The sequence below is a fragment of the Oreochromis aureus genome, linkage group 3 (genome assembly GCF_013358895.1).
Source record: "Oreochromis aureus strain Israel breed Guangdong linkage group 3, ZZ_aureus, whole genome shotgun sequence".
Classification (NCBI taxonomy): domain Eukaryota; kingdom Metazoa; phylum Chordata; class Actinopteri; order Cichliformes; family Cichlidae; genus Oreochromis; species Oreochromis aureus.
The window spans coordinates 12,036,700-12,061,441 of NC_052944.1; the positions used below are offsets into that span (position 1 = coordinate 12,036,700).

At 37.7% G+C, this 24,742-nt stretch overlaps 1 protein-coding gene across 3 annotated transcripts in view; it reads left to right on the top strand.

Moving 5' to 3' along the window:
• The window catches only part of LOC120438867 (up-regulator of cell proliferation-like), a 32,208-nt gene that overhangs the window by 2,289 nt on the left and 5,177 nt on the right, over nt 1–24,742 (top strand). For 2 of the 3 annotated variants that reach the window (XM_039609362.1, XM_039609361.1), the window contains 2 exons: nt 3,627–3,794; nt 11,600–17,276. In XM_039609362.1, the coding sequence (XP_039465296.1) occupies nt 3,665–3,794; nt 11,600–16,302 (4,833 nt within the window). In that variant the 5' untranslated portion in view covers nt 3,627–3,664 and the 3' untranslated portion in view covers nt 16,303–17,276. Of the gene's footprint in view, nt 1–3,626; nt 3,795–11,599; nt 17,277–24,742 lie in introns of those variants that run through there. The other variant, XM_039609363.1, reaches the window with a different exon arrangement.

A 24,742-nucleotide genomic window follows, 5' to 3' on the forward strand; every position in this document is an offset into this window, starting at 1 on the left:
GTCTCCTACTAACTCATGAATCAAGACACCAAAATACGTAAACTCCTCCACTTAAGGAAGCAACTCATCCCTGACCCAGAATGGACACTCCACCCTTTTCTGGCTTAGGACTATGGCCTCAGAGATGGAGGTGCTAATGTTCAATCCCGTTGCTTCACTCTCTGCTGCAAACAGCACCAATGCAAATAGAATTGCTGTCAATGCAGACCAAGATCTCACCGCAGTTGTACAAAGACTGAATAGCCTGTAACAACTTGCCAGATACCTCATACTCAATATGCTGGTCACATACTGTACTGTTCCTCCTGAGTCCAAGGTTTGATTAATGGACAAAATGTCCTTTCCAGTACCCCGAAATAGACCTTCCTAGGAAGACTGAGAAATATGAACCCCCTGTAGTTGGGGCACACCCTCCAGTCCTCCTTAAAGTTGAGAACCACCAATCCAGTGTTTTTATTGGCCTCACCAGACTTATTCCACATCACCAAACTTTTTTCTTCAACCTTTCCTACTTAGGAAAATGTGTAGGGAAGAGGTTAAAGTGGATTCAGTAGGTGGGCAATCCTAAAATTGGTTGTAATGGCTCAGTGTGGAGAAAAGAATCATACCTCACAATAATTTCTAGCGAGAGCTCCAGTAGATTTTCTTAGTGTACAGACTGTGATCAGCTGACCTGCTACACTGTTTATGCTCTCTTTTTTCTAAACAGTGTAAAATTGGTATGAAGGTGGAATTCAGTGAATGAATCTCAGCTAAAATTTATATGAATCTCTGCTACACCCGATGCAATAACTCTGACATGGCATCACATGAAAACCACAGTCATTGTGCACCAATCACACACAGTTCTTTACTTTAAATCCATCACAGCAAACTAACTTGTTCATCCTGCAATAACCTGCAGAGCATTTTCCACGCCTCTTTAAATACCACAGTTAGTCTACCTCAGTTTTCTAGCATGTTTCACAATATGAAAAAACACAATGTCACATGTACAAAATCTGATTTAAAAACATAAGAACTCACATGTAAGCTTTGAATGAGCAGTCCTTACCTTTAAATCTGACCTCTCTTTTTCCTCACCTATCCAGCCTTTCCTGTCTTTCTCCATCTCTGAGTGAAGTTAGCTCTCTTTCTTTTTTCTCCCTGTGAAAAGCTGGACCTTTAGCTAGCAACACACTGTGAGGCAAACTGCACACAAACAGTTTGTGTGTTTGCTGATGTTTGCCGAGCTGATAGAAATGGTGCAATTGAAATTACCTGCCACTTAAAAAAAGGCACTCACTTTATCCTCGCTGCTCTTCAGTAGGGCTGGCTAAATTCTGAAGTACTGCAACCGCAACTTAACCTTCCTCTCGTGTTAGGGTCGGCACAGACTGACGAATTGTAAAATGTAAAACCTTTTGAATAAATACCTACAATATTATTAGAACTTATTCATTTTTATCTGAAAATTAAAATTGGTTGCAGAACTTTTCAAACACCTCAGTACACATAAAACTGCTTTATTGGAAAATTGTGCAAGTATCAAAAGTAAAAATAATTATTCTTTGGAAAAATATTTCCCATTAGTGTTAAAGTAAAGTGCTGCAATTTTTTTTTAGATTTAGCTTATTTTAAGTACAGTGTATTCTGTTTAACTTCCAGCATCAAATTCTATTCAGTATATGTTTGTAGTATCTGTGTAGTTTCTCAGTCATCCAGGTCATGGTAATCTAAGGAGCTTGAAAAGAAAAGCTCCTTAGGTTAAATTTGTAGTGGCTGTCCTGTGAGGATCTCTGAAAAAAAAAAAATCAGTTGTTCATAGGCTAAAAAAATCAGCTGAATTAAACATTGTTAAATTTTAATAAAAAAACAGCTGGTTAGCCATGTTACATTCAGAGATTCTTGTAAATGCTATTCTGAAAGTGTTGCGAGCCTGCACCTGTCATCCCTTCTCTATCATAGTTATAGCTTTCTACCAAAGCAGTTATTAACAACTTTTTTGAACTTCATTTTCTCTACATCACACATTTTGACGAAGGTGGTTAGCAAGAGGCAACTCATCTGTTTATGTTAATTGCTAATTGTTAAATCACTGAAGCTTGTTTACTTGCTAGCTGTGTTTCCATTACTGTAGAACATCTTACTAGTATTGTTCAATAATGGTACGCAGTAAGAATAAATGTCTAACGCTAGACCCGCCCCCCGGGAGTCAAACTGCTTGCATGTAATGTCTGCTCAGTTACACAGTAAACAAAGCTTGCAAGGAATCATGAATCCAGTGTCATTACTGAACATCAAACACATACAAAGCTTGTCTAGTAACTGACCTCAGAACAAATAAACCAGATGTCCAATTACTTTTGGCCCCTTTAAAAACAGGGTAGCACGTGTTAAGGAGCTGAAACTCCTAAACCCTTCATCCAGTTTGAAGGTACATACCCTCAAATCAAAGCTGAGAGTCTGTACATTATGTCCCAGTCCATTATATAACTATAATATGTTTCAGTAGACAGATAAAAAAAAAAAACTAAACTTGAGTCATTGTCCAAATATATGTGGACCAAACTTTATGTCATAATGTGTCAAAGATCTTATTCAGTTAAACATGATCATGCAGTGAGAATAATGGCATTGCACTCATTGCCTACACTCAAAAAAATGAAATTGGGTGGTTGTTACATGTACAAGATTCAAACTTGTAATTTTAACTAAATAATTTCATGTTTCTATGGTGAACATAATTAAATCATGTAGCATCTGCATGAAATTCAGCAACTTAATTTGTTCTTGTTGAAATGACATGATACAATCTAGTAAGAGTGGTTCGTTGCCTGGACTCAAGACATTCACAAGATCACATTAGATGTCAAACTGCAGGAAAATCGGTGGAGTTTTAAGAGGCAGACAACTACACCCACACCACGTGTATGCTATCGCTATTTATTGTGGTTTAACCTGTTAAGGACAAAAACATACAGAAAATTCTGCATCAAGCATTGTAATCATAGCTTTCCTAGTTTTGGTAAGCCTGGATTGACAGCTTGGTTGGTGTGATGATAAGCGCTGTTGCCTCACAGCAAGAAGGGCCTGGGTTCAAATACACAATCTGGCTTGTTTGCAGTGTGTAATTAGAGTTGGGTTAATTGGTTATTCTAAATTATCCATGAATGTAAGTGCAAATGGTTGTTTGTCTCTATGAAATCATCAACCCCCATTGCTTAATGTGACTTCGTACACATTAAGCAAGACTTGCAGTAATTGTCTTGATTAACAAAGTAGTTGTTCAAACAACAAGATTTACTTTTATTTTCCTAAAGTTTTGACCTTGTGTTGAATGAATTAAAACAAATTTCACTTTACATACTTAAATAAATCACGTCAAGTCAATGTAAGTATACTACGTTGATCCAACGTAATCTGATTACATTAAACCATCAAATGCCAAATGTGTTGGTTTGACATGGTCAAAAATCGGTTATTGTACTTGGTTAAATCACTGTTCTATTCTATTCAATTGTTTGTGTTTGATCAGTATGTCTTGGTTTGTAAATGAGAATCTGACTGTTGCACTGTCTGCACTGTTGTACAGTATATGAAAACTGATACTGAGCTGTTTTCTTCTGTTGCTTCTTTTCTGACAGATGATTTCAGTACAGGCAATGAGAATGTTCCTCCTGGTATGGCACCTATCAGCGAAGACTCTGCCCCTGTAGATAGTGAGGCACTAAATCCAGGGACAATGCATGCTTCCAGTGCTGTGCGGATAGCAGAAAATGCAAATGAAAGCCCAGCATCCTCTGTCTTTACAGGTACATCTTGAAATCAGTTTTATTTCTGTGATGCATAAAGCAGTTGTATAATGTGTAAAATGTATCCTTTAAGTTCAGCATTTTGTTTTTCATTTATTATCCTTTATCTATCTATCAAGTTAAAAGCATTGTTGAGATTAAAATCTCTTTTTCAAGAGTGAGTTTGCCAAAGGGCTACTGGAAGTTGCAAAAAATCCAACACATACCAATATAACAAGCAGAAGCAAAATAATGATATTATGTACAGAAAAGAGAAGACAAAAATGCAAATCATAAAATTACTGCTGTCAAAATTAATGCGTTAACGCAAATTAATCCACCATCGCAGTCAACGTGGTTAAAATTTTTAACGCAATTAACATATCTGGAGTGCAGAATGACTCAAAATCCCTGAAATGTTTCTGTCAACAGATTTCGGGCAGTTTGTCCAAGTAGAGTTGCCTTCACACATGCGCAAGTGGGCAGTTGATTTGGTAGTGACGGGCAGCTGAACCAATCAACTCAATATGGAAGATGATAAACACACATTGGCCCTCTCGATGGGAAATTTGAGTATTAAAAAAATAACAAGACTGAACAGTCAACCAGCATAAAGTATTATGCACATTGTGCAAGAAGGAATTTTCTTTTCACTGAAGCACTTCCAGCTTAAAATATCACATTAACGCGAAGCATACGTTAGTCAGGGATGCTGCTCGGACTTTGGCTAATGCGTCACCCAGCTTGCGACAAAGCACTCACCAAGCATCGGGGACTTAGTAAGTCTACCTTGGACATATTGACTGACACAATTGCCAAGTGGATTTGAACAAACTGCAGACCAATCAATTAGAGATAGGCCGATCCGATATTATGTATCGGTATCGGTCCGATACTGACCTAAATTACTGGATCGGATATCGGAGAGAAATAAAAAAATGTAATCCGATCCATTAAAGATCACAAAAGCACTTCACAAAACTTGCGACATGGCGTAACTCAGCTCATAACCGTAGCACATCAGAGCAGTATGTGTTACGTGATAGAGCGGCTGTGGCGTGCGAGACCTCTCGGCGGTCTGGTTGAGCATTTGGAGCCTCCCTACCAAACCGGAATTTCATCTCCGAGAAAGCTATCCCAGAGAAGTAAAGCATATATATATATATATATAAGTTCATCTCTGAATGTTTGTAAAGCATTCCCACGTTAAGGTTATGACTGCCTCTCATTCTCTCCCCCTCCCTCTCCTGCTGCTACTTCAATCATGAAACTGATCAGCTGATCAGCGTTTCTTTTGCGACTCCCGTCTCTCTTCTTTGTTTTTGGCCCACTTTGCACCAGAAAGAGGAAACCAGTGGCTGAACAACAGCAGCACGTTTAAGCTTGATAAGCTGTTGTTAGAATGTATTTAATATTACTTTCTAGACCAGGATCCTTTTCTACGTAGCTGACGGCTGGTAACTGTGCAGGAGCGGGTCTAGCAAAGTTTAGCCAGGGGGGCCGATAGGGCATTAACATGGAAAGGGAGGCACAAAGAAATACTTTTCTTTCTTATTCTCATTTAAAATGTCTAGCTTTTAATAAATAATTATCCGAATCTTACAACCAAAGTTTTAATCTGATGTAAAATGTATAGAAGTCCATTGCTGTATATAGTAACTATTAAGTCTAATATACCCTAGTAAGCTATAGTACTTTTTCCTTTGGGAAGGTACGATCTGTGCAGTCTGCAGTTCTGTTGAAGAAAGATGTTGAATCTATTTTATTATTGTGAAAAAATAATTGATTTCTGTGCATTTTGTTTTTTACAAGTGCATTAAATTAAAGTTGATTACGTCGATTTAGCATCACAAGGCAGAGGGTGGGGGGTGGTTCCCTATTTATTTATTTTTTTTTGCTGGGAGTTTGCAACCCTATTAGTTAGGTTGCTTAATATTTCTTCTAAGTACTCTTTAAAATACCAGAATAGGGAGGATGGAGTAGGTTTAAGTTTATTAGATTGATCAGTATTGCTGAACTATGAAATATTTTGGGTGCAGTGTATTTTTTACATACAGGTATAACAGAATAGCTTTAGTGTTTTGTTTGTTAAAAATTGAGTATTAACTTATACAAAATGCAGCAAGATGTTAAAAAACATTTTTTATTGATTAAAAAACACACTATATCGGATTCATATCGGTATCGGCAGATATCCAAATTTATGATATCGGTATCGGACATAAAAAAGTGGTATCGTGCCATCTCTACTATTAATATCATTGAGAACACACACATTACATAGCTTTGGTTCCTCATTTCAAGGACTTGAAGTGCCTCCCCAAGAGTGACAGAGAGAGAGTGAATAAATGTTTACAGAGTTTTTTGTTAACATGAATGTTCAAGGTGTTCAATAAACATGTTAAGTGCGTATATTTTCCCTTTTTTCTCGAGTCTGTTTGCTCATGTAAAATTAAATGCGATTAATATAGAATAAAAATGAATGATATTTAATCGTGATTAACCAAAGTTATCCACAGTAACCCTGTGATGAATCTGATTATAAATTGTAATTGTTTGACAGCACTAATATATTTATTATATATTAGTGTATACTTACCTATGAGTATATAGGTTTTTTAAAAATGTGTATTTCACAGTAGAGAACCTGTGTTAAATAATTGAAGAAAACTATTCAAATTCTCCTTGAATTTAAGCACACATTCTTTGTATTTATTCTGCATTTACTTCATAATATTGCATAAATGTCAGTTACAAGCTTAAATATAAAGTTGAAAAAATGTAATTGCAACCAGGCTATTGATCAAGTACTTGTGATTAATCGCGATTAATTACAGAAAATTGTGTGATTAATTAGTTAATTTTTTTAATCTATTGACAGCACTACATAAAATACAATGTAAGTCATTACAAAAGCAGTATTAAAAGCAGTCACACTGACCAAAAGAGCAGTTGTCTTGCTCCTTTAAAGTGGACATGAAACTCTACATGTATAAAGCTTAATTTACACCATGGAGCCCTGCTCTAGAAACTGCCAGTGGAGCTGGATTTAAAAAACAAGTGTTTAATGTAAAGTTTAAATGTGCACATCACACCACAAACATAACCGAGTTTCTTACCAAAATACAATCAGGTAGCCTGACATCTGTCAGAATTTCTGCAGGGAAAATTGACTAATGAGTGCAACAAAAATCTTTTGGATAACTCAAGAAGGAAGTTACCTAGGATTTTTAAATTGAAATCATATCAGATGAGTTATAATTCTCAGTAAACTTAAACTCAAGGTAGAGGTCAGAGGACCACTTATCTGAAAATCATCTAGGATTTTCACATTTATACCACAGGTGCATCTGCAAAGAGGCTGAGAGGCAGCACTGGCGGCCCAAGTATTTTTATGCATGGTGATAAGAAGGAACAACCCCAAGCAAAACCAAACAATGGGAATGTCTGCAGATATACATAAACAGACACTTATTAGCAGCATGCCAAAAGAAGTGATGCATATTTCCACAATCAGAAATAAAATTTAAAGCACAATGATATACATTATCCAACCTCTTTAGGTACTGGCCTGGTGTATTCATAAATCCTAAAGAGGTAAAGACATTGCAGAGATCAAGTGTTTCCTCGCTTAAACAGTGTGTGTTCCTGTGACAAAGTGGATGAGCAGTTGCAATGCTCTCCATTTGTCCCATGTGTTGACCTTTTTTTTTTTTGCACCTTATACACATTATTCTGTTTCTATTTATTTGCTATGATTTGCTATTTGTCAAGTAACATTGCTGCACTCACTATCCTGAGTTTGCTTGTGTAAGCGTTCTGTTGCCGGCAAATCAAACATTCTGCAAATTAAGGCAAATACTCAGTTACATGTTTCTGTCACACATGACATCAGCAGGTCAAACCAAGTGGAGGGGTTTCTTTTTCCATAGAGATGCTTCCTTTTGTTTGTGTTAAGGTTTAAAGGGGTTTGTTGAATGTTTTTCTTTTCATTAATACCGCCATTTAGTTGTGTAAATGTGCATATAGAAGTGTGAGGTTTTGTGTCTTTTAGATCATCTGTGTAGAGTTTTAGTTCCCTCAGTTCAAGTGAGTGGTCCTGGCTAGGCTAAGTGAAGGGAAATTGATGGCCCTATTTAAAGCCAGTCTCTACCAGATTCAAGAGAGAGGAGAGGTGAGCTGTGTTACCAGATCCATGTTCTGTTGAGTTTTGTTAATTGAGTTACTTTGGGGGGAAGTTTTGTTAAGTTACACATTAAATTAAGTTCACTGTAAATGAATTGCTCACCTCTGGAAACCTGAAATGTTTGCGTAGTCTGCTTCCCTACCACCTTCCTTGACGTTCGAGTCTGACTACTTCACAGTTCCCAACACGATAAAGTATGTGTACTTCTTACATTCAAATATATTCTGTTTTATGGGAGGGGGGGGTGGGGGTTGTGTGTTTCTTTTTTTTTAATTTCATATAGAATTTTATGTAAAAAATTATATGTAAAACCTTTGGGTTTTTATTCCATTTCCACAGAGCCCATCCCTCCCATATGGATACTCCCATACAGATTTCTGTAAATGAGATATGCAGTGAGCAGTGATGGGAATAACAGCGTTATAAGTAACGGCATTACTTTTTCAGTAACGAGTAATCTAACTAATTACTATTTCTATCGTTACAACGCCGTTAACCCTACTAACAACAAAATGCGGTGTGGTCGCGTTACTATTCTTCAACAAACAGATGGTTGAAGCTGTGTTCAGCGTGCCGCACCTTATATCAGTTGCACGGAAGTAGCTGACTATGCAAGTAATCTGGGCGCTACAGCTTTAAGCAGCTGCACGCTAACAAGCACTCTGCTTATGACCAAAAAATAAAACAAAACAAAAAAACACCCTTTTCGTGTTGGTGGGAAAATGTACCATGTCGACCATTGAAAAAATTATATGGCAACATGACATTTGGTTGTTTAGGAAAAGGGTTAAGTTTTAAGAGTGATGGAGAGAGAGAGAGAGAGAGAGAAAGAGAGAAAGAGAGAAAGAAAGAGAGTGAAAAAGAAAGAGAGAGTTTTGAGATGTCAGAGATTTGTGAAGTGGCGTGTTTGGAGTGTGTAGTTAATGTGTTGTCTTGTGTAGTTAGTGTGTTGTGTAGTGTGGTGGATAGTTTTGTGTTGTGTGTCAGAACAATGAAGCGACTGCTGAATGTTACAGGTGCTGTCAAAAACCCACCAAAGACAGATTACAGTGTAAACGGTGACTACAGGTAGAAAACAGGACAGGGATACACCTTGTTGTCAGACCTGCAGGTATCAGGCTTGTGATGTTCTCCTTTATAGTGGACAGAATTTTTTTTTTTTGCAGTGGCACAAATAATTTGTGTGGCATCTTATTTAATGCAGAACACCTGATTGTTATGTAAATAGTTTGAAATGGTTATTAAAAAAAAGGGTAAAAGGTTAGTGGCTACAAATTGTAAATTAAAATTTACAATTTATATTTGCGTTTAAAGTTATGAAATATGATTCATTAAACATATTTGTGGTTGTTACAGTAAAAATATAACTTTTTCTACTCGGATTTTATGTTTTTTGATCTGATTTTAGATCAGTTGTGTTAATACAGTATGTCAAAATTAAAACATAACTTTAAATACAGACATGTGAGGTTGCGCTGAAAAGGATGATACCAAACAAGGCAAAGTAAATAGTTTTTAAAGTAACGCAGTCGTTACTTTTCCTAGTAATTAATTACTTTTAGAATCTTGTACCTCAGTTACTAACTCAGTTACTTTTTTGAAGAAGTAACTAGTAATTATAATTAATTACTTTTTCAAATTAACTTGCCCAACACTGGCAGTGAGTCAGTGTTTCTGCAGTGGGACACACCTGTTTGTGAAGTAGTGAGCTACACTATGACTTGTTGCAGTGAGGGGAAAATTGCGCAAGAGCTGGAAACAGAATATAACAGTCTAAACTTAAGCTGCCTGAAGCCAGGGGTGTGTAACTTCTTCCATTTTTCTGCACAACTTAAAGATGGAAGAAAAAGCAAGCAAACACTAGCATCTGTCAAAACAAGCAAGTTGAAACGTTAGCAATTTGATTATGGATAAAATTTAATTTAAATAGTAACAAGACTGTTGTCAGTAACTACAATTACATCTATCAATCTATGGAATATTGAACAGACTAAGCTAAAATGATTATCATATGCTGATGACATATATTGCATTTATTACAAAATTACACTCAGTTCCATAAATATTACTTTTGAATCAAAAAATAACAATTTGAGGATACTTTGTATCTTCCTTGTCATAATTGTGGTTTTTTTTGTTGAAAAAAATAGAAAATGTCCAAAACTATATCTATATTATTGGCATGCAGAACTGAGGTCCATTATTATATTTACAGCAGCACGGTGGTGCAGTGGTTAGCACTGTTGCCTCACAGTCAGAGTTCTACTTGACCATCTGGGTCTTTCTGTGTGGAGTTGGCATGTTCTCCCCATGTTCGGTTGGGTTGTCTATGGATGTCCCAGCTTCCTCCCAGTCCAAAGACAGTTACTGGGGTTAGGCTAATGGATGATTTTAAATGGCCCATAGGTGTTAATGTGACTGTGAATCGTTGTCTGTTTCTCTGTGTTAGCCAAGCAATAGACTGGCAACCGCGGGTGTACCCCGCGTCTTGCCCTATGGTAGGGGGGATAAGCTCCAGCCCTCCTCGATCCTGAATTGGATAAATGGAAGAGGATTGAAGGAAGGACAGATAGACCGATGGATGGATTTGCCATACATGGGATCTCATTGCTTGGGATGGCATAAAACTGTCCTTTGACAAACAAATCCAAATAAAAACAAACAAAAAATACAAGAAAACCTAGTAATTAAATTTTTTTTTAGCATATGGTTAAATTTTGCTATGAAGTAAGAAAAGGTTTAAAAGAATCAGAATTTCTGTTACAATATATATATATATAATATATATATATAACTGAGGCATATATTCAACCTGATCAAACACATTTTAAAAATTTATGGAAATATGTAGCTCAGGTGTTGTCCATTTGGTAGACTCCACAAACACTTGTTTAAATGATGATTAAAAAAGGACTGATTAAAAACATTATATCAGAAGTTCCTATTGTAGTGTTTGTGTTACAAACTGAAATCTCAACAGAAATTCATGTGCTAGAATTGGTACTCGGATGAACATCTGCCTCAGAGCACATGCTAATATGTATCAATATAACTGTGGCTGTAACATTTTGATTTCTAATATCTCCAAGACTCATATGCCTCTTTGTCTGCTTCTGATACATATTAATTGTGGACTGCTTATTAACTATTTTACTTTAGAAGGATTTTATTGGGCAAAATTGTTTATTTTGGGTTTATGATAAAATCATTAAAAATAATAAATAGTGTGTTAAGTAAAATGACCACGGTAATCAAAGCAGTAAGTCAGAACTATAAACAATGAAGCACTCATAGTGCTTCAGGGTTATTACTCTGCTCTACGTACACTCTCAGGAGGGCAGAGTAATAATGAAGAGGTAAACCCAATTAGACAATAAGAAGGGGGGAAAGAACAAAAGTTTAAACACAGAAAACCAAATGAAAGAACCACCTTTGAAAATATGACACAGAAGAAGTAACCCGAGAAAAGGACAATCCACACAGAAAAGGAAAATTCAGGAAAATGGAAGAAAATCTTCCTTTACTGTGTGAACATTACAAATCCAATAATTAAACTGTATGAATGAATGAACTTTAAATCCAAACCTTTTAGAAAATGAAGCTGACAAATATATTTAATAATCACTGTCTCGATCCACAGAAACACACTTGGAGAGCTTATTAAAGGATCTCGGCTTGGACCAGCACTACACAATGAAGTTGTCACTCAGCAAAATACTCGAAATTGATGAAAAGACCATTACGAGTGAACCTGCCAAATGTAAATCAGACCTTAAGTGGTATTTTTTAAAGAAATTGATGATGGCTAATGTCACAGCTAGGAATGTGAAATATACCTCTATTTGTGAGTCAAACTATGATGATGATGAATCACTGAGTACAAGGTTGAATCTAAAAAATCTTGTAGATAGTATAACCCCTGTGTTTGGCTTGAACCCACTTGACATAATCACTGCTCTCTTTCTGTGTTCTGATGGTTTCCTACAGCAGGAAATGGCACTCAAACTTTCCATGTGTCAGTTCTCTGTTCCTCTGCTGCTTCCAAATTGTGACACCAATCAGAGCACACTCATGCTGTGGGCCATGAGAGACATTGTTAAAAAGTACAGACCTCAGTCTCTGTCAGAATCCAAGGGCTTCATTGAAGACAGACTTGTTGTCTCTGAACTTCCAATGATCTCTTTTGTCAGACTGGGTGAGTGCTCCTTGTCCAAGTCAGCACTTCTCAATAAACTTCTGAGCAATTCTCAGCAGTACCATGACACCTTTGTTCACCGCAACATGGAGTGTGGTGACAGTCCAAGAAGAATATCCAACGGACTGACTGAAATTACTTGGTATCTTCCTTGTGGAAGCACAAACATTGATATTTTCAGTCAGCCAGTGGCTGTAGCTAACCTTCGTGGGGATATTGCTTCATTTGAAACACAATACTCCTTTCTGTGTCAGACATCTGCAGCAGTTTTTGTGTTTTTTGACCATTTAGACTCTGAGTGGGAATTCAGTCTACTTACCAACCAAAACCATAAGGCACAGATTTTCTTAGTGGGTAACTATGAAAGCAAGAGTTTCAGTTTAGATGCTTTAGAAAAGGTAGCAATCAAGTTGGGCTTGACTAACAGCAACATCATTATTAAGACAAAAACAAAAAATGAAGCAGACTTCGTCAAAATTTTGAGGAAAACAGTCAGTGATGTAGTTGCCAACTCAAGGATGAAGATGCCAGTAGATAAGATGGCACACATTGCCCATGAACTGGGGATCCTTGTTGATGAAGACTCTCCAGAGTGCCAGACTGCAAAGACAAATGCAGATGCAATTACTGCAGACATACAAGACATCCATAGATTCAAAGAAGATCAGCTTCCACGACAAGGTGAAATATGGAAAGAACTGACCTGTTTAGAGAAGGAAGAATTTCGCCTTCAAAAAGTTGGATCTGAAAACATTGAAGATTACAAAAGTGAACTTCAACTGCAGAAAGAAGAACTGCGGAAAACGCAGAACTCCTATGACATGTCGACAGCTATGACATGTTTCATCAATGCAATATCAAGCCCAGGAACAGAGAGGTTTTATTTCCTGAAATGGATGCGAATGAACCTGGATAACGTGTCTCGTATAAAACTGTCTGAACTTCGAGAGAAATATAAAGAAAAATGCAAGAACTCTGAGAACAAAGAGGAGATCAAGGAGATTGACAGACAAATTTCCAACAGCTCACTGGGGACTGAACACTTCTTCCGTGAAATGGGTCAGATCTATGAAGCTTCACTATCCCTTCCAGAAACAGATCCATCACGTCAACAGCTGCAGCATCTGCCCAAACTGTGTGCAGAGTTGTTGCTTGATGGATTTCCTCTTGAGCTTGTAGATGGAGATGCATCCAACATCCCTCTCAGATGGGTGAGTGATGTTCTCTCTCAGCTCAGTGACTTGGTGTCTCCAAACAGAAAGATCCTGGTAGTCACAGTTCTTGGAGTTCAGAGCACAGGAAAGTCCACTCTCCTTAACACCATGTTTGGAGTGCAGTTTGCAGTCAGCAGTGGTCGATGTACTCGAGGTGCCTTTATGTTGCTCATCAAAATCAATGAAGACATGAAAAAAGTCCTAAACTGTGACTTCATGGTGATCATTGACACTGAGGGCTTAAAGTCACCAGAACTTGCACAACTGGACAACAGCCATGAGCACGACAATGAGCTTGCTACACTTGTTATAGGGCTGAGTGATGTCACCATTGTTAATATTGCAATGGAGAATTCAACTGAAATGAAGGACATCCTACAAATAGTTGTGCATGCTTTTCTCAGGATGAAGGAGGTGGGCAAAAAGCCAAAATGTCAGTTTGTTCACCAGAATGTGTCCGATGTTTCAGCCCATGAGAAGAACTTACGAGACAGGAAACTGCTCCTGGAACAGTTAAATGAGATGACCCAGGCAGCAGCCAGAATGGAAAAGAAAGAGGAGAACAAGAGCTTCACTGATGTGATGGAGTACAGTCCAGACACTGGGAACTGGTACATTCCTGGACTCTGGAATGGAAACCCACCAATGGCACCAGTCAATGCAGGGTACAGTGAGGCTGTATATGAGCTCAAGAAAAACATTATCCAAATGTTGGGAAACTGTGAGTCATCTGCAAATAATATCTTGGATTTTAAAGAGTGGATGACAAGTCTGTGGACTGCAGTAAAGCACGAAAACTTCATCTTCAGCTTCAGAAACAGTCTAGTAGCTGATGCATACATGAGACTCTGTACAGAATTCAACAAATGGGAGTGGGAATTCAAAAAAGAAATGTACACCTGGGTAACAAACGCAGAAACTAGAATTTCCAATTTTGGTACAGTTGCTGTAAAATCTGAATCTTCTGTCATGACAGAATTTCTCACATCTTTGAAAAGCGAAGCCTCCACAGTGCTGTCTACATGGGAGACAAGACTTCTCGAAAATCTGACACAGTATTTTCAGCAAACAGAGGGTCATGTTTATCTTGTAGAAGGATACAAAGAGGAATTTTCAAACAGTGTAAAGAGTCTTCGGCGTGAAATGGAAAGGAGTGTTTTTAATCAGCTCACAGCAGCAGCAGAAATCAGAGAGGGAATGACAGAACTTGACAGAATCAAAGAAACCCACACAAAAGAATTGGAAGAAAGGGTGCGTGGACTGATTGACAAATGTCGTGAAAGGAAAGTCCAGATGTCAGACAATGAGTTAAACAAAGAATTTGATAAGATGTGGGATAAAACTGTGAGGGAACTGTCTATTTCCAAAACAACGGTCAGTAATGTTTACAGCAATGTGTTTCACCATCTGAGAACAAATTTGTCTCACAAGGGAAGTCATGCAAGTCAGTTGTTACATAAAAAGAAAATGGAAAATTGTGGACTAGTTCCCTTCAAATATACAGTAGAAGGTTTCTGCAATCAGCTTAAACACAAAGTCACACATAAGTTCTGTAAGCTCTTCAACATTGAAGATCATGCAATGGCTGTACAAAAGGTAGCTGACAGCATCATTTGTAATTGCAGTCAGTTTGTGACTGAAAAAATTGAAGGCAAAAACAACTACCATGAGACATATATCCAGGAGATCCTACACATCATTGATGAGAGTCTACAAAAAAATCAGAATACTGAGACAGACATTGAGTTTGAAGTTTCTCTAAAACAGCACATCTGTGGATTTGCAGCCAGAGAGTTTCAGAAAATGCATGAAGATTTCATTCAAGCAAATGATCCCTACAGATGTCTGATGAAAAACAAGGAAAAGTTTTGTGAGGATTTCATTGATGTCTTCCATAAACGAGACCAGTGTCAGAAGAAGGCAGAAGAATTCACCAACCAGTGCTTGAAGCCTGCTGTTAAATGCTTTGTCAGTCATTCCCTTGGACCTAATATTATTGATGAAATGCTGACTTGTGAGCAGTTCAGCACACGGATCTCTTTCCAGTATTCAATTTTACTGGATTTGCTTTCCAAAAAAACATTTAAAAAGTATCTGAGATATATTTGCTCATATGAGGATTATGTAAAAGAACTGATACTCAAACAAATAGTGGAGCATTTCTCAACTGTGTCCACAATATCTGAGTTTGAGGACCAACATCTCCAGTCATGTATCAGAAGCATAAACAATGCCATCAATAAAGCCAAAAATGGAAAGAGTGGCAACTTGAAGACATTTGTTGAAGATATTTGTAAAGAACTTGGTGATAAACTGGTCATTTCCCAGGATGCTCTTGGTGCTTTCATGATCCTGAACAACGCTGACAAGAAACAGTTTGCTGACTGGCTCACAGTGTCTGTGAATGAGATGGCACAAGATCTGAGAAATGAGTTTGAAAAATCCAACTTTGAAACTAAACTAAAACACCTTAACATGAAACCCCAGAATGAGCTTTTCAACAGAGTGATCGGTTGTGGCAAACAGTGTCCATTCTGTGCAGTGCCTTGTGAGGCAGGAGGAAATGCCCATACTGAGCACTGGGCTTCACTGCATAGGCCACAGGGTCTAGGTCAGTTCAGATGGACGGATACAGATAAACTTGTCACTGACATATGCTCTTCTCTCGTGATCAGTGAAAAGACATTTTCCTGCTTTTCTACAAACTTTATTCCGCACCCTTATAAGAAATACAAAGATATTTTCCCAGGTTGGAAAATCCCTCCAGATGTAAGCCTTGAGGCATCAGACTACTGGAAATATGTAATGGAAAAGTATAACAGGGACTTTGCCAATGAATTTAATGCTGAACTTGCTGATATTCCCCCAACCTGGAAAAATATTAAATACAAAAAGGCAAAAGAAAGCCTGAAAGAGTCCTTTAACATCATGTGAGATTAACACTCAGGAAAAATCTTGACAAGAGATATGCATCCGTCTCTATTGTGAATTTTATTTCATGTGATTTTATTCTTTTCAGTGTCAGTTTCAATAGGTCTCCAAAAATTTACATAAAACAAAGTAACCAATACTATCAGTGCACCTACATACTAATTTGGAAGACTGTTAGAAAATCACTAATCACTATATTTACTACTCGTTTCACAATTTATATTAAAACGCTTTAAATCTATGCTTATGTTGATGAGAATATTCACATTTTTTATGTCTTTAGTCAAATCTGACCTTAAATACATTTTCTGATACAGTAGCTTTTATTGGTTAGTCTTGTTTCTGTAAAGCATCTCATGTCAAATATTTAAAAAAAATTTTTTTCAAGAACTGGGTTTGTCATTGTTGAAATGAAGAGTTTTGTATCTGAGTTTATGCATGATTGTTTTACTCTGACTTCCAAAATCTGTTTCCTATTTTTGAAGTATCTTATGTTAAATAGATGTATTTGTACTGCGTGTGGAACTGTAGCACATTATAAAAAAATTATTATTGTATTATTGTACAAAATTTAAATTATTCCAACTCCGGTTTATTGAAATATATGATGCCAAAATGCTAATACTTTAAGGAATCTGATCTGTCATTAATTATTTATGTGATATTTCCAACATAATATAATTTTTTTTCTTCTCTTTACTGATTGAATAAAAAGACAAAATTGACTGTCTGGATACGAATGTCTTTGTGGTGGCAGGATGTGATTTGTGCAGGGGAGGGATGGGGAAGAGGGTTCAAGGCAGTGCCAGGAGAGGCATGGCGGCCAGCCATCCTCTAATCATGACTCTAAAATTCTTACAGTAGTTGTGTGTGGTGGCCAGAAACAGCAATGAGAAAGAAATTTGTCTCAAAAATGTTACAAATGAATATGGTATGATCTGCAAGCATAAAAGAAAATAAAAAATCTGTAAAAACTTTATGGTTGCCCACAATCTTTTATGGATCATCTTCAAACTTCACAGTAATTTACAAGGCCTTACGAGAAATGAGTACCTAGGTTGGCTAAATATTTGACCTTGACCTTCATTTTTAGCGCTAGGTCAAAGTTGACCTTGGAAAAAAAATAACGATACCTGTACAACACACTTTTTATTTCAAGACAACCCCAGACAAAATGATGCCGTTAAGTTTTGCAAAAATACACTGCATAAATATAATTTAAAACCTCAGGTTTTTACAGCTTATAGATGTCAAAGATTTCAGTCAATTCTTCTCCAGTAATGCTTCAAGGTCATAGGTCAAAGGTCAGGACTTTTTTTTGTTTGAACTCTTTAAAACATTATTTTTTTAATACTGAATTATATGACATATCAATGACACTTATAAATGACACAGAAAACATATTTTACTAAGCCACTCTGACACCATGTTAACAATTCTGTTACCAGCGCAAATGATCTATGAAAACAACGCAGTTATCATTATTGGGGATTTCTATTATTACCAATGCTGACATCAGCATTGATAATAATTATATCATAAAACATCAACATTTTAGTATAGCCCATGTCCTTCGAGGAATGTTGTCGTCTCTGTGTGTCATATTATTTTATTATAACTAGAACCAAGAGAGACATGAACATGATTATGAGCAGGGGCATGAGAGAATTTATGAGACAAAAATGTGAACTTGAAACATGAACATGCCCTGAACAGAATCATGAAAATAACTGAAACCTGATATGACGTGGGGGAAGGAAAACAGACAACTTGACAAGGAACGAATGAAAACACAGACTAAATACACACAGGAGGTGATCAGGGGAAGTGGAAACAGATGGGAACACAGCTGATGGGGAAGTAAAACAAAACACATTGAACATGGAAACACCTGACTTTCAAAATAAAACAGGAAACATGGACAGACGTAGAGAACACAAGCTTGACAACATAAAACATTCAATTCAATTCAATTTTATTTATATAGCGCCAAAACACAACAAAAGTCGCCTCAAGGCGCTTTATATTGTACAGTAGATCACACAATAATACATACAGAGAAAAACCCAACAATCATATGACCCCCTATGAGCAAGCACTTTGGCGACAGTGGGAAGGAAAAACTTCTCTTCCTTTTAACAGGAAGAAACCTCCGGCAGAACCAGGCTCAGGGAGGGGCGGCCATCTGCTGCGACCGGTTGGGGTGTGACAGGGGATTTCTTTAAATCACCCTGCCGCTCTTTCTTTAGCCAAGACTCCTGAGTTTAGAAAACACAAACACTGCAGTTCTTTCACTCGCGAGGGCAGTCATGAACACAGGATCTGCGCCCATTGACTGTCCGCATCCTTTATTTATACTTTTCTGTGTGTGTGTGTGTGTGTGTGTGTGTGTGTGTGTGTGTGTGTGTGTGTACAAAGGTAACAACGTCATTTAGAGCAGCGGGTTTTTCCCTTCTCTTCATTTGCATGTTCTCGTAAAAGAGCTGAGCTTGGTCTTCTCTACATCTAAATGTTCAGAACAACAGGATGCGGTTAGTATCTGCATAAGTTCAGCACACAAGTTACTAGGTAAAGAGTCATGTAGAAATGTGCTTAATGATAATACATTTCATGTAGCTGATCACATATATACCACCATATTCTCTTAACATTCCGCCCTGTTTATCAGAGAAATGAAATGTACAATAAGCAACTCAGTTACTACATCATAAGTTACACTTCATCTTCATCTGACAAACAGGAAAAGAAGTCTTCACTGGTTTTGGTACATCTGCGTGTATGCTGTGAATGATAAACTTATCATCTGTGAAATTACAGCTTTAAACAAAGAATAACATAAGTAAAGAAAAGCAAAATAAAATCAAGAAAAATTCAATGATGATCAACAGTCTCTTTAAAACTTGTTAAAGTTCAGGGCTTCTTCCTGGATCAGGATGTTGATGATGTTGTGCACCTTACAAAAGTCATTAGATCAGATTTGGTGCACTTGTTCCAGGGTGTTTAACATAACAGTCTTTCTCTGTGGTCTGTATCAGGCATTTTTCATCCAAGGATGGATGTAAGGGTGAGCTTTTGTAGTCAAGGTAACCATGAGGCTTCCCTTCACATTGTTGCACATTGGTCCATCACACCTGCACCTGGCTGCCCTAAAGTTGATCGGATAGAGAGTGGAGTGCAGGCTTACCCAACGGGGCCCAATCGCACTACCCCCCCACCCCCGAAGCAACCAAACGTGGGTGAGGCCTTCCCAATGTGCTTCCTCCTTAGTGATGGGGCTTCCGGGACCTCAACCCTTTGCAGTGGCTCTGATGTATCCAGGAGGGTCTCTCTGCAATTTTACAGGCTGTGGGTGTCGTCAATAACACTTGGTGTCAACCTGCAAGAGACTGGAGAGTCTTACGGCAGTTTATTGTTCAAAACAATATCCTTATTTTCTAGTAGTTTTGCCATCCATTCTGCCAGAGTTGTTTCTCTGACGGATTTTTCTAAAGGTTCACTTTTTACAACTGAGATTGCATCTGCTTTTACACTGGATAAATCTATAATCACTAGAGTATAAAAGTGTGTATTAAGGACCTGGACTATCCCCCGAGGACACATGGGTCACCCCATGTGTCACTAATGCTGCTGTTCTGCACAGGGACTTGGGGAGTATCGGTTTACTTTCACAAGTCATCAAATCATATTATTTTGGGTATTCTGATGATTAAATTGTGCCCTAAAGCAATGTCAGCTGACTTTCTTACTGCTTCTGCTGCGGCTGCACAGGCCTGCACGTCCATCTACGTGTAAGTAGAAAGGCTTATCATAATCAGGCAAAGCCAAAACTGTATTTGTCTCTAATGCCAGTTTCAAGTTACTGAATGCTTCTTCTGCTTTCTTCTTTGTAGATGCAACACTACATTTTGACTTAGGGCATTTTAGGCAATTCCTATTTCTCAAAGAATTCATACATCTTACATATTTCAAACTTTTAAGTTAAGGAAAAACTTTGCATTGCTTACAGCTCATAGCTCACAGCTCTGAGCTGTAAGCTCAGACAAAAACAAAAACAAATTGCCTATGGCACCAAGGCTTTATGTTCATATTAATTGAGTGTAAGCTGCTTTCTTCATTGCAAGTGTTTGTTTCAATAAGGTTTAATTCATGCATCTTATCACTGAGTTCTAAATTCAAACTATCTCACTCCTGATTCATTTCAAAAATAATCTCACATGTAACAATTTGTATGTGTGTTTTCTATTTATTAAGGTAATGACAATTATTTCTTTCATTATTCTTACCTTTTCTAATGTTTACCTCTTTGTTATGCTGTGGTGGACATCCCTAAACAGTCATGAGTTCAGGTTTCAACTTTCAATCCAATTATATCCTATATTCTCGCAGTCAAACTCGTCCAGCTTCATCTCTCACGGTCTCTCTTTCATTCACAGTGTCCTGTTCGTGCTTCAAAGCTCCAGCAAACACAGTCTCAACTCAGCTGTTGTCTTCTTCTCTGTTTCTTTACAGTCTTTCTTTCAGATTAAGTCCCAGCATGGCAAAATATCACTCAATGTCCAGTGCTCTTCCACAATTCTTTATCCCACTGTTCAACTGCCCAGCCTGTATTTTCACAGTACATGTTGCATTACTCTTACATGCTGCTGCTGGTCGTCAGTCGTCATCAGTGTTAATGGATCAGTGGCACTGCCGTTTGCCTGCTGTATTCAAGTCCACGATGTTCTATCGGTCTTCATCAGGCAATTGACTGTCCTTTGAACTTCTTCTCAGTTTCAGGGACAAAGTGAGAGATCAAACTGCACAATTTCGAGCCAAAACTGGCTTATTTTCTCCCAATTCTGTTAATCTGCTCTTCTGCTGCTGAACTCAAGGTTGCAAAGTTGAAAGACGCCCACCTGTATTGACACACTAAAGCATATAATTTAGTATTATATTCATTTTTCTTAAAGGCTTCATTTGCTTCATGGGCCTCATCTGTCTCTCTGTGTTCTTTCTGTACACACTCAGTTCCCATATATGGGCATGCAAAGTTCCTGTTCACTATTTCCTGTCGCTGCAGCGTCGGTACACAGAGCCATATTTCCTGTTTCTTCAAACTAATCTAACTCTTTTGTTTTTTTTTTTTCTTTCTATTTATAATCTACAGACCCTCTTTAATTCTACTAAATCTCTTTAATTCTACTAAATCTTGATCTAAAACCAACACCTTTATGTCATTCACACTTTTAAACATTCTAACCTCTTTTGTCATTCAGTAATCGTCTCACACACTGCCTTTTCTCTCTCAAACTTCCATTTTCCACTCACTCAGACAAATCATGCAGAGTCACTCAAATCAAATACTGACAGCATTCACACGGTTAAAATCACTTAAAATACGCTTTCATACGAGTATTTTAAACATGCCTTCCATGATCAGAAAGAGCAAGTCAAAAGAAAAGAAAAAGAAAACTGAAACCTCTCATCATCCTCACGGCTTCTCATTTGCATTCTCACACACACACCGTCTAAAAATAGAATCAGCAGCCAGTGCACTGTTGTGTTGTCACAAACCTGTAGCTTTAGCTGTTGTATTCAGGGCTTGACTTATTATTTATTAGTATAGGTTTGCTCTTCATCTCAAGAAAGTCTCATCTAGGCTAACAGGTTTACAGACAGGTCAGGTGTCTCTATGCACTTGATTAGATTAGGTATTTTCCTTATTTTTCATCGCATATATCATTGTACTGAGTTTGAGCAAACCTTAAGCTTGAATCAGACTACTTTTAACAATTATCCACCTCACATCATAACTGACTGAGGTGTCTCTTATTATTAATATTATGTCATTATTAATGTTATCATTGTATTGTTTTTCCTTTATTATAACAGCAATAGTATATTACAATATACTACTATACTACTAATATACAATAGATTATTATTTTATATTTTATTATGTATCCATCACGGGTCTGTGTGAACCTGCAGCTTCACACCTTCCCAAGCTGGAGACATTTTCCTTGGCTGAACAATGACGCAGCCGTAATATGCCTTATGCATCTCTCTTTTTTATTTGATATATTTTGTGTGAATTATCTGCTTTCATTCATTCTATTCATTCTGGGTATGGTTGTCTACCCAATTTTGTATCATTTGGTAATACCAATTTACAGGTTGCTATGCTTCCTATTATTAGTTTGAATATAGTAGCGATAAGCTCTAATTTAATTTAAGTTAACCTTAATTTAACCTTTTCTTTATTCCACTTTATTCCTAAGAGTATTTATATATATATTCAGTTGGGTCTGTATCCAACTCATTTTAAACTTCTACTTTGATCTCTAATTTTTCACTTGATGAGGGATTATTATGTTCTTCCTAGTCTGAACTGCTTCTTAGTTTCTTACAGTCACGCATAAAATGTCCCTCTTTTCCACACCTCCAGCATGCAGTGCTAAAGCCACTTTTGGTGTGTGTATAGGTCTACCTCTACCTCTTGCTGTTCCACTAAGCATTCCTCTGTCTTTCTTTTGGATTAGTCCTACTCTGGTTTGTTGTTTTCTAAACATTTCTCATCAGGTGTTAATTTTGCTTGTTTATTCTCCATTCTCAAAGATTTTGCTGGGCCGTCACTGGCACGCTAGACTTCAGAGTGGTTTACTGAGTGCGGCCTTCTACTTCATTTCTAAAAATGAAGCGGTATCAGTTTTACGAGATAAAACTCAACCGTTCTTCTTTGTCACCAGTACGTGAGCCTCAGCAAAGAAAACAATAAAAAACAAAAAACAATGGAAGTAGTTCAGCAACTTATTGTGCTGCAAAATCAACTTACTTCCAAAACACATATACGTACACACAGATAGACATTTGCGCGCTAATTTGTCACGAAGTAATTCACGGTCACTTCTAAAACCACTCTAAACACAGTTCCTTGTGGCGAACTTAAACCTTATTTGTCACGAAGTATTTGACGGCTACTTCTAAAACCACTCTAAACACAGTTCCTTGTGGCGAACGTAAACCCTATTTCACGTGCTTCTTTGAAGTAATTCCGGCTACTTCCAACCTTTGCGCATTTCCTGAAGTAATTCCGGCTACTTCTAACCTATTTTGCGCATTCTTCTAAACCCTTCCGGCGGTTTAAAACCAAAAAGTGTTTTCTCACCCTCAGTCGTCTTTTGCTGGTTGTTCAGGTCATCTGGATCCCAACGTCGTGGACCAGTACTAAATCACCGGCCTGGACCCGAATTCAACGTTCCAGGACTCTCACCTCTACCTGGAGAGGGCTGTCGACAGACTTCGGTGCTGGTTTAACCACGGCGTCAGGATGCAGAAATCAGACCTTATTGGAGTCACAGAAATGAGTCTGCTGTTTCCATCTCTAGGTTCGAAGGACCAATTTAAATGACAGGGGATTTCTTTAAATCACCCTGCCGCTCTTTCTTTAGCCAAGACTCCTGAGTTTAGAAAACACAAACACTGCAGTTCTTTCACTCGCGAGGGCAGTCATGAACACAGGATCTGCGCCCATTGACTGTCCGCATCCTTTATTTATACTTTTCTGTGTGTGTGTGTGTGTGTGTGTGTGTGTGTGTGTGTGTATGTGTGTACAAAGGTAACAACGTCATTTAGAGCAGCGGGTTTTTCCCCTTCTCTTCATTTGCATGTTCTCGTAAAAGAGCTGAGCTTGGTCTTCTCTACATCTAAATGTTCAGAACAACAGGATGCGGTTAGTATCTGCATAAGTTCAGCACACAAGTTACTAGGTAAAGAGTCATGTAGAAATGTGCTTAATGATAATACATTTCATGTAGCTGATCACATATATACCATATTCTCTTAACAGGGTGAGAGAAGGAAAACAGGATAAAGACATGCTGTGGAAGAGAGACAGAGATTAATAACAGATATGATTCGATGCAGAGAGGTCTATTAACACATAGTGAATGAGAAAGGTGACTGGAAAGGAAAACGTCAATGCATCATGGGAATCCCCGGCAGCCTACGTCTATTGCAGCATAACTAAGGAAGGATTCAGGGTCACCTGGTCCAGCCCTAACTATATGCTTTAGCAAAAAGGAAAGTTTTAAGCCTAATCTTGAAAGTAGAGATAGTGTCTGTCTCCCGAATCCAAACTGGAAGCTGGTTCCACAGAAGAGGGGCCTGAAAACTGAAGGCTCTCCCTCCCATTCTACTTTTAAATACTCTAGGAACAACAAGTAGGCCTGCAGTGCGAGGCGGGGTGTGCTCTAATAGGGTGATATGGTACTACAAGGTCATTAAGATAAGATGGGGCCTGATTATTTAAGACCTTGTATGTGAGGAGCAGGATTTTGAATTCAATTCTGGATTTAACAGGAAGCCAATGAAGGGAAGCCAAAACAGGAGAAATATGCTCTCTCTTTCTAGTCCCTGTCAGGACTCTTGCTGCAGCATTTTGGATTAGCTGAAGACTTTTCAG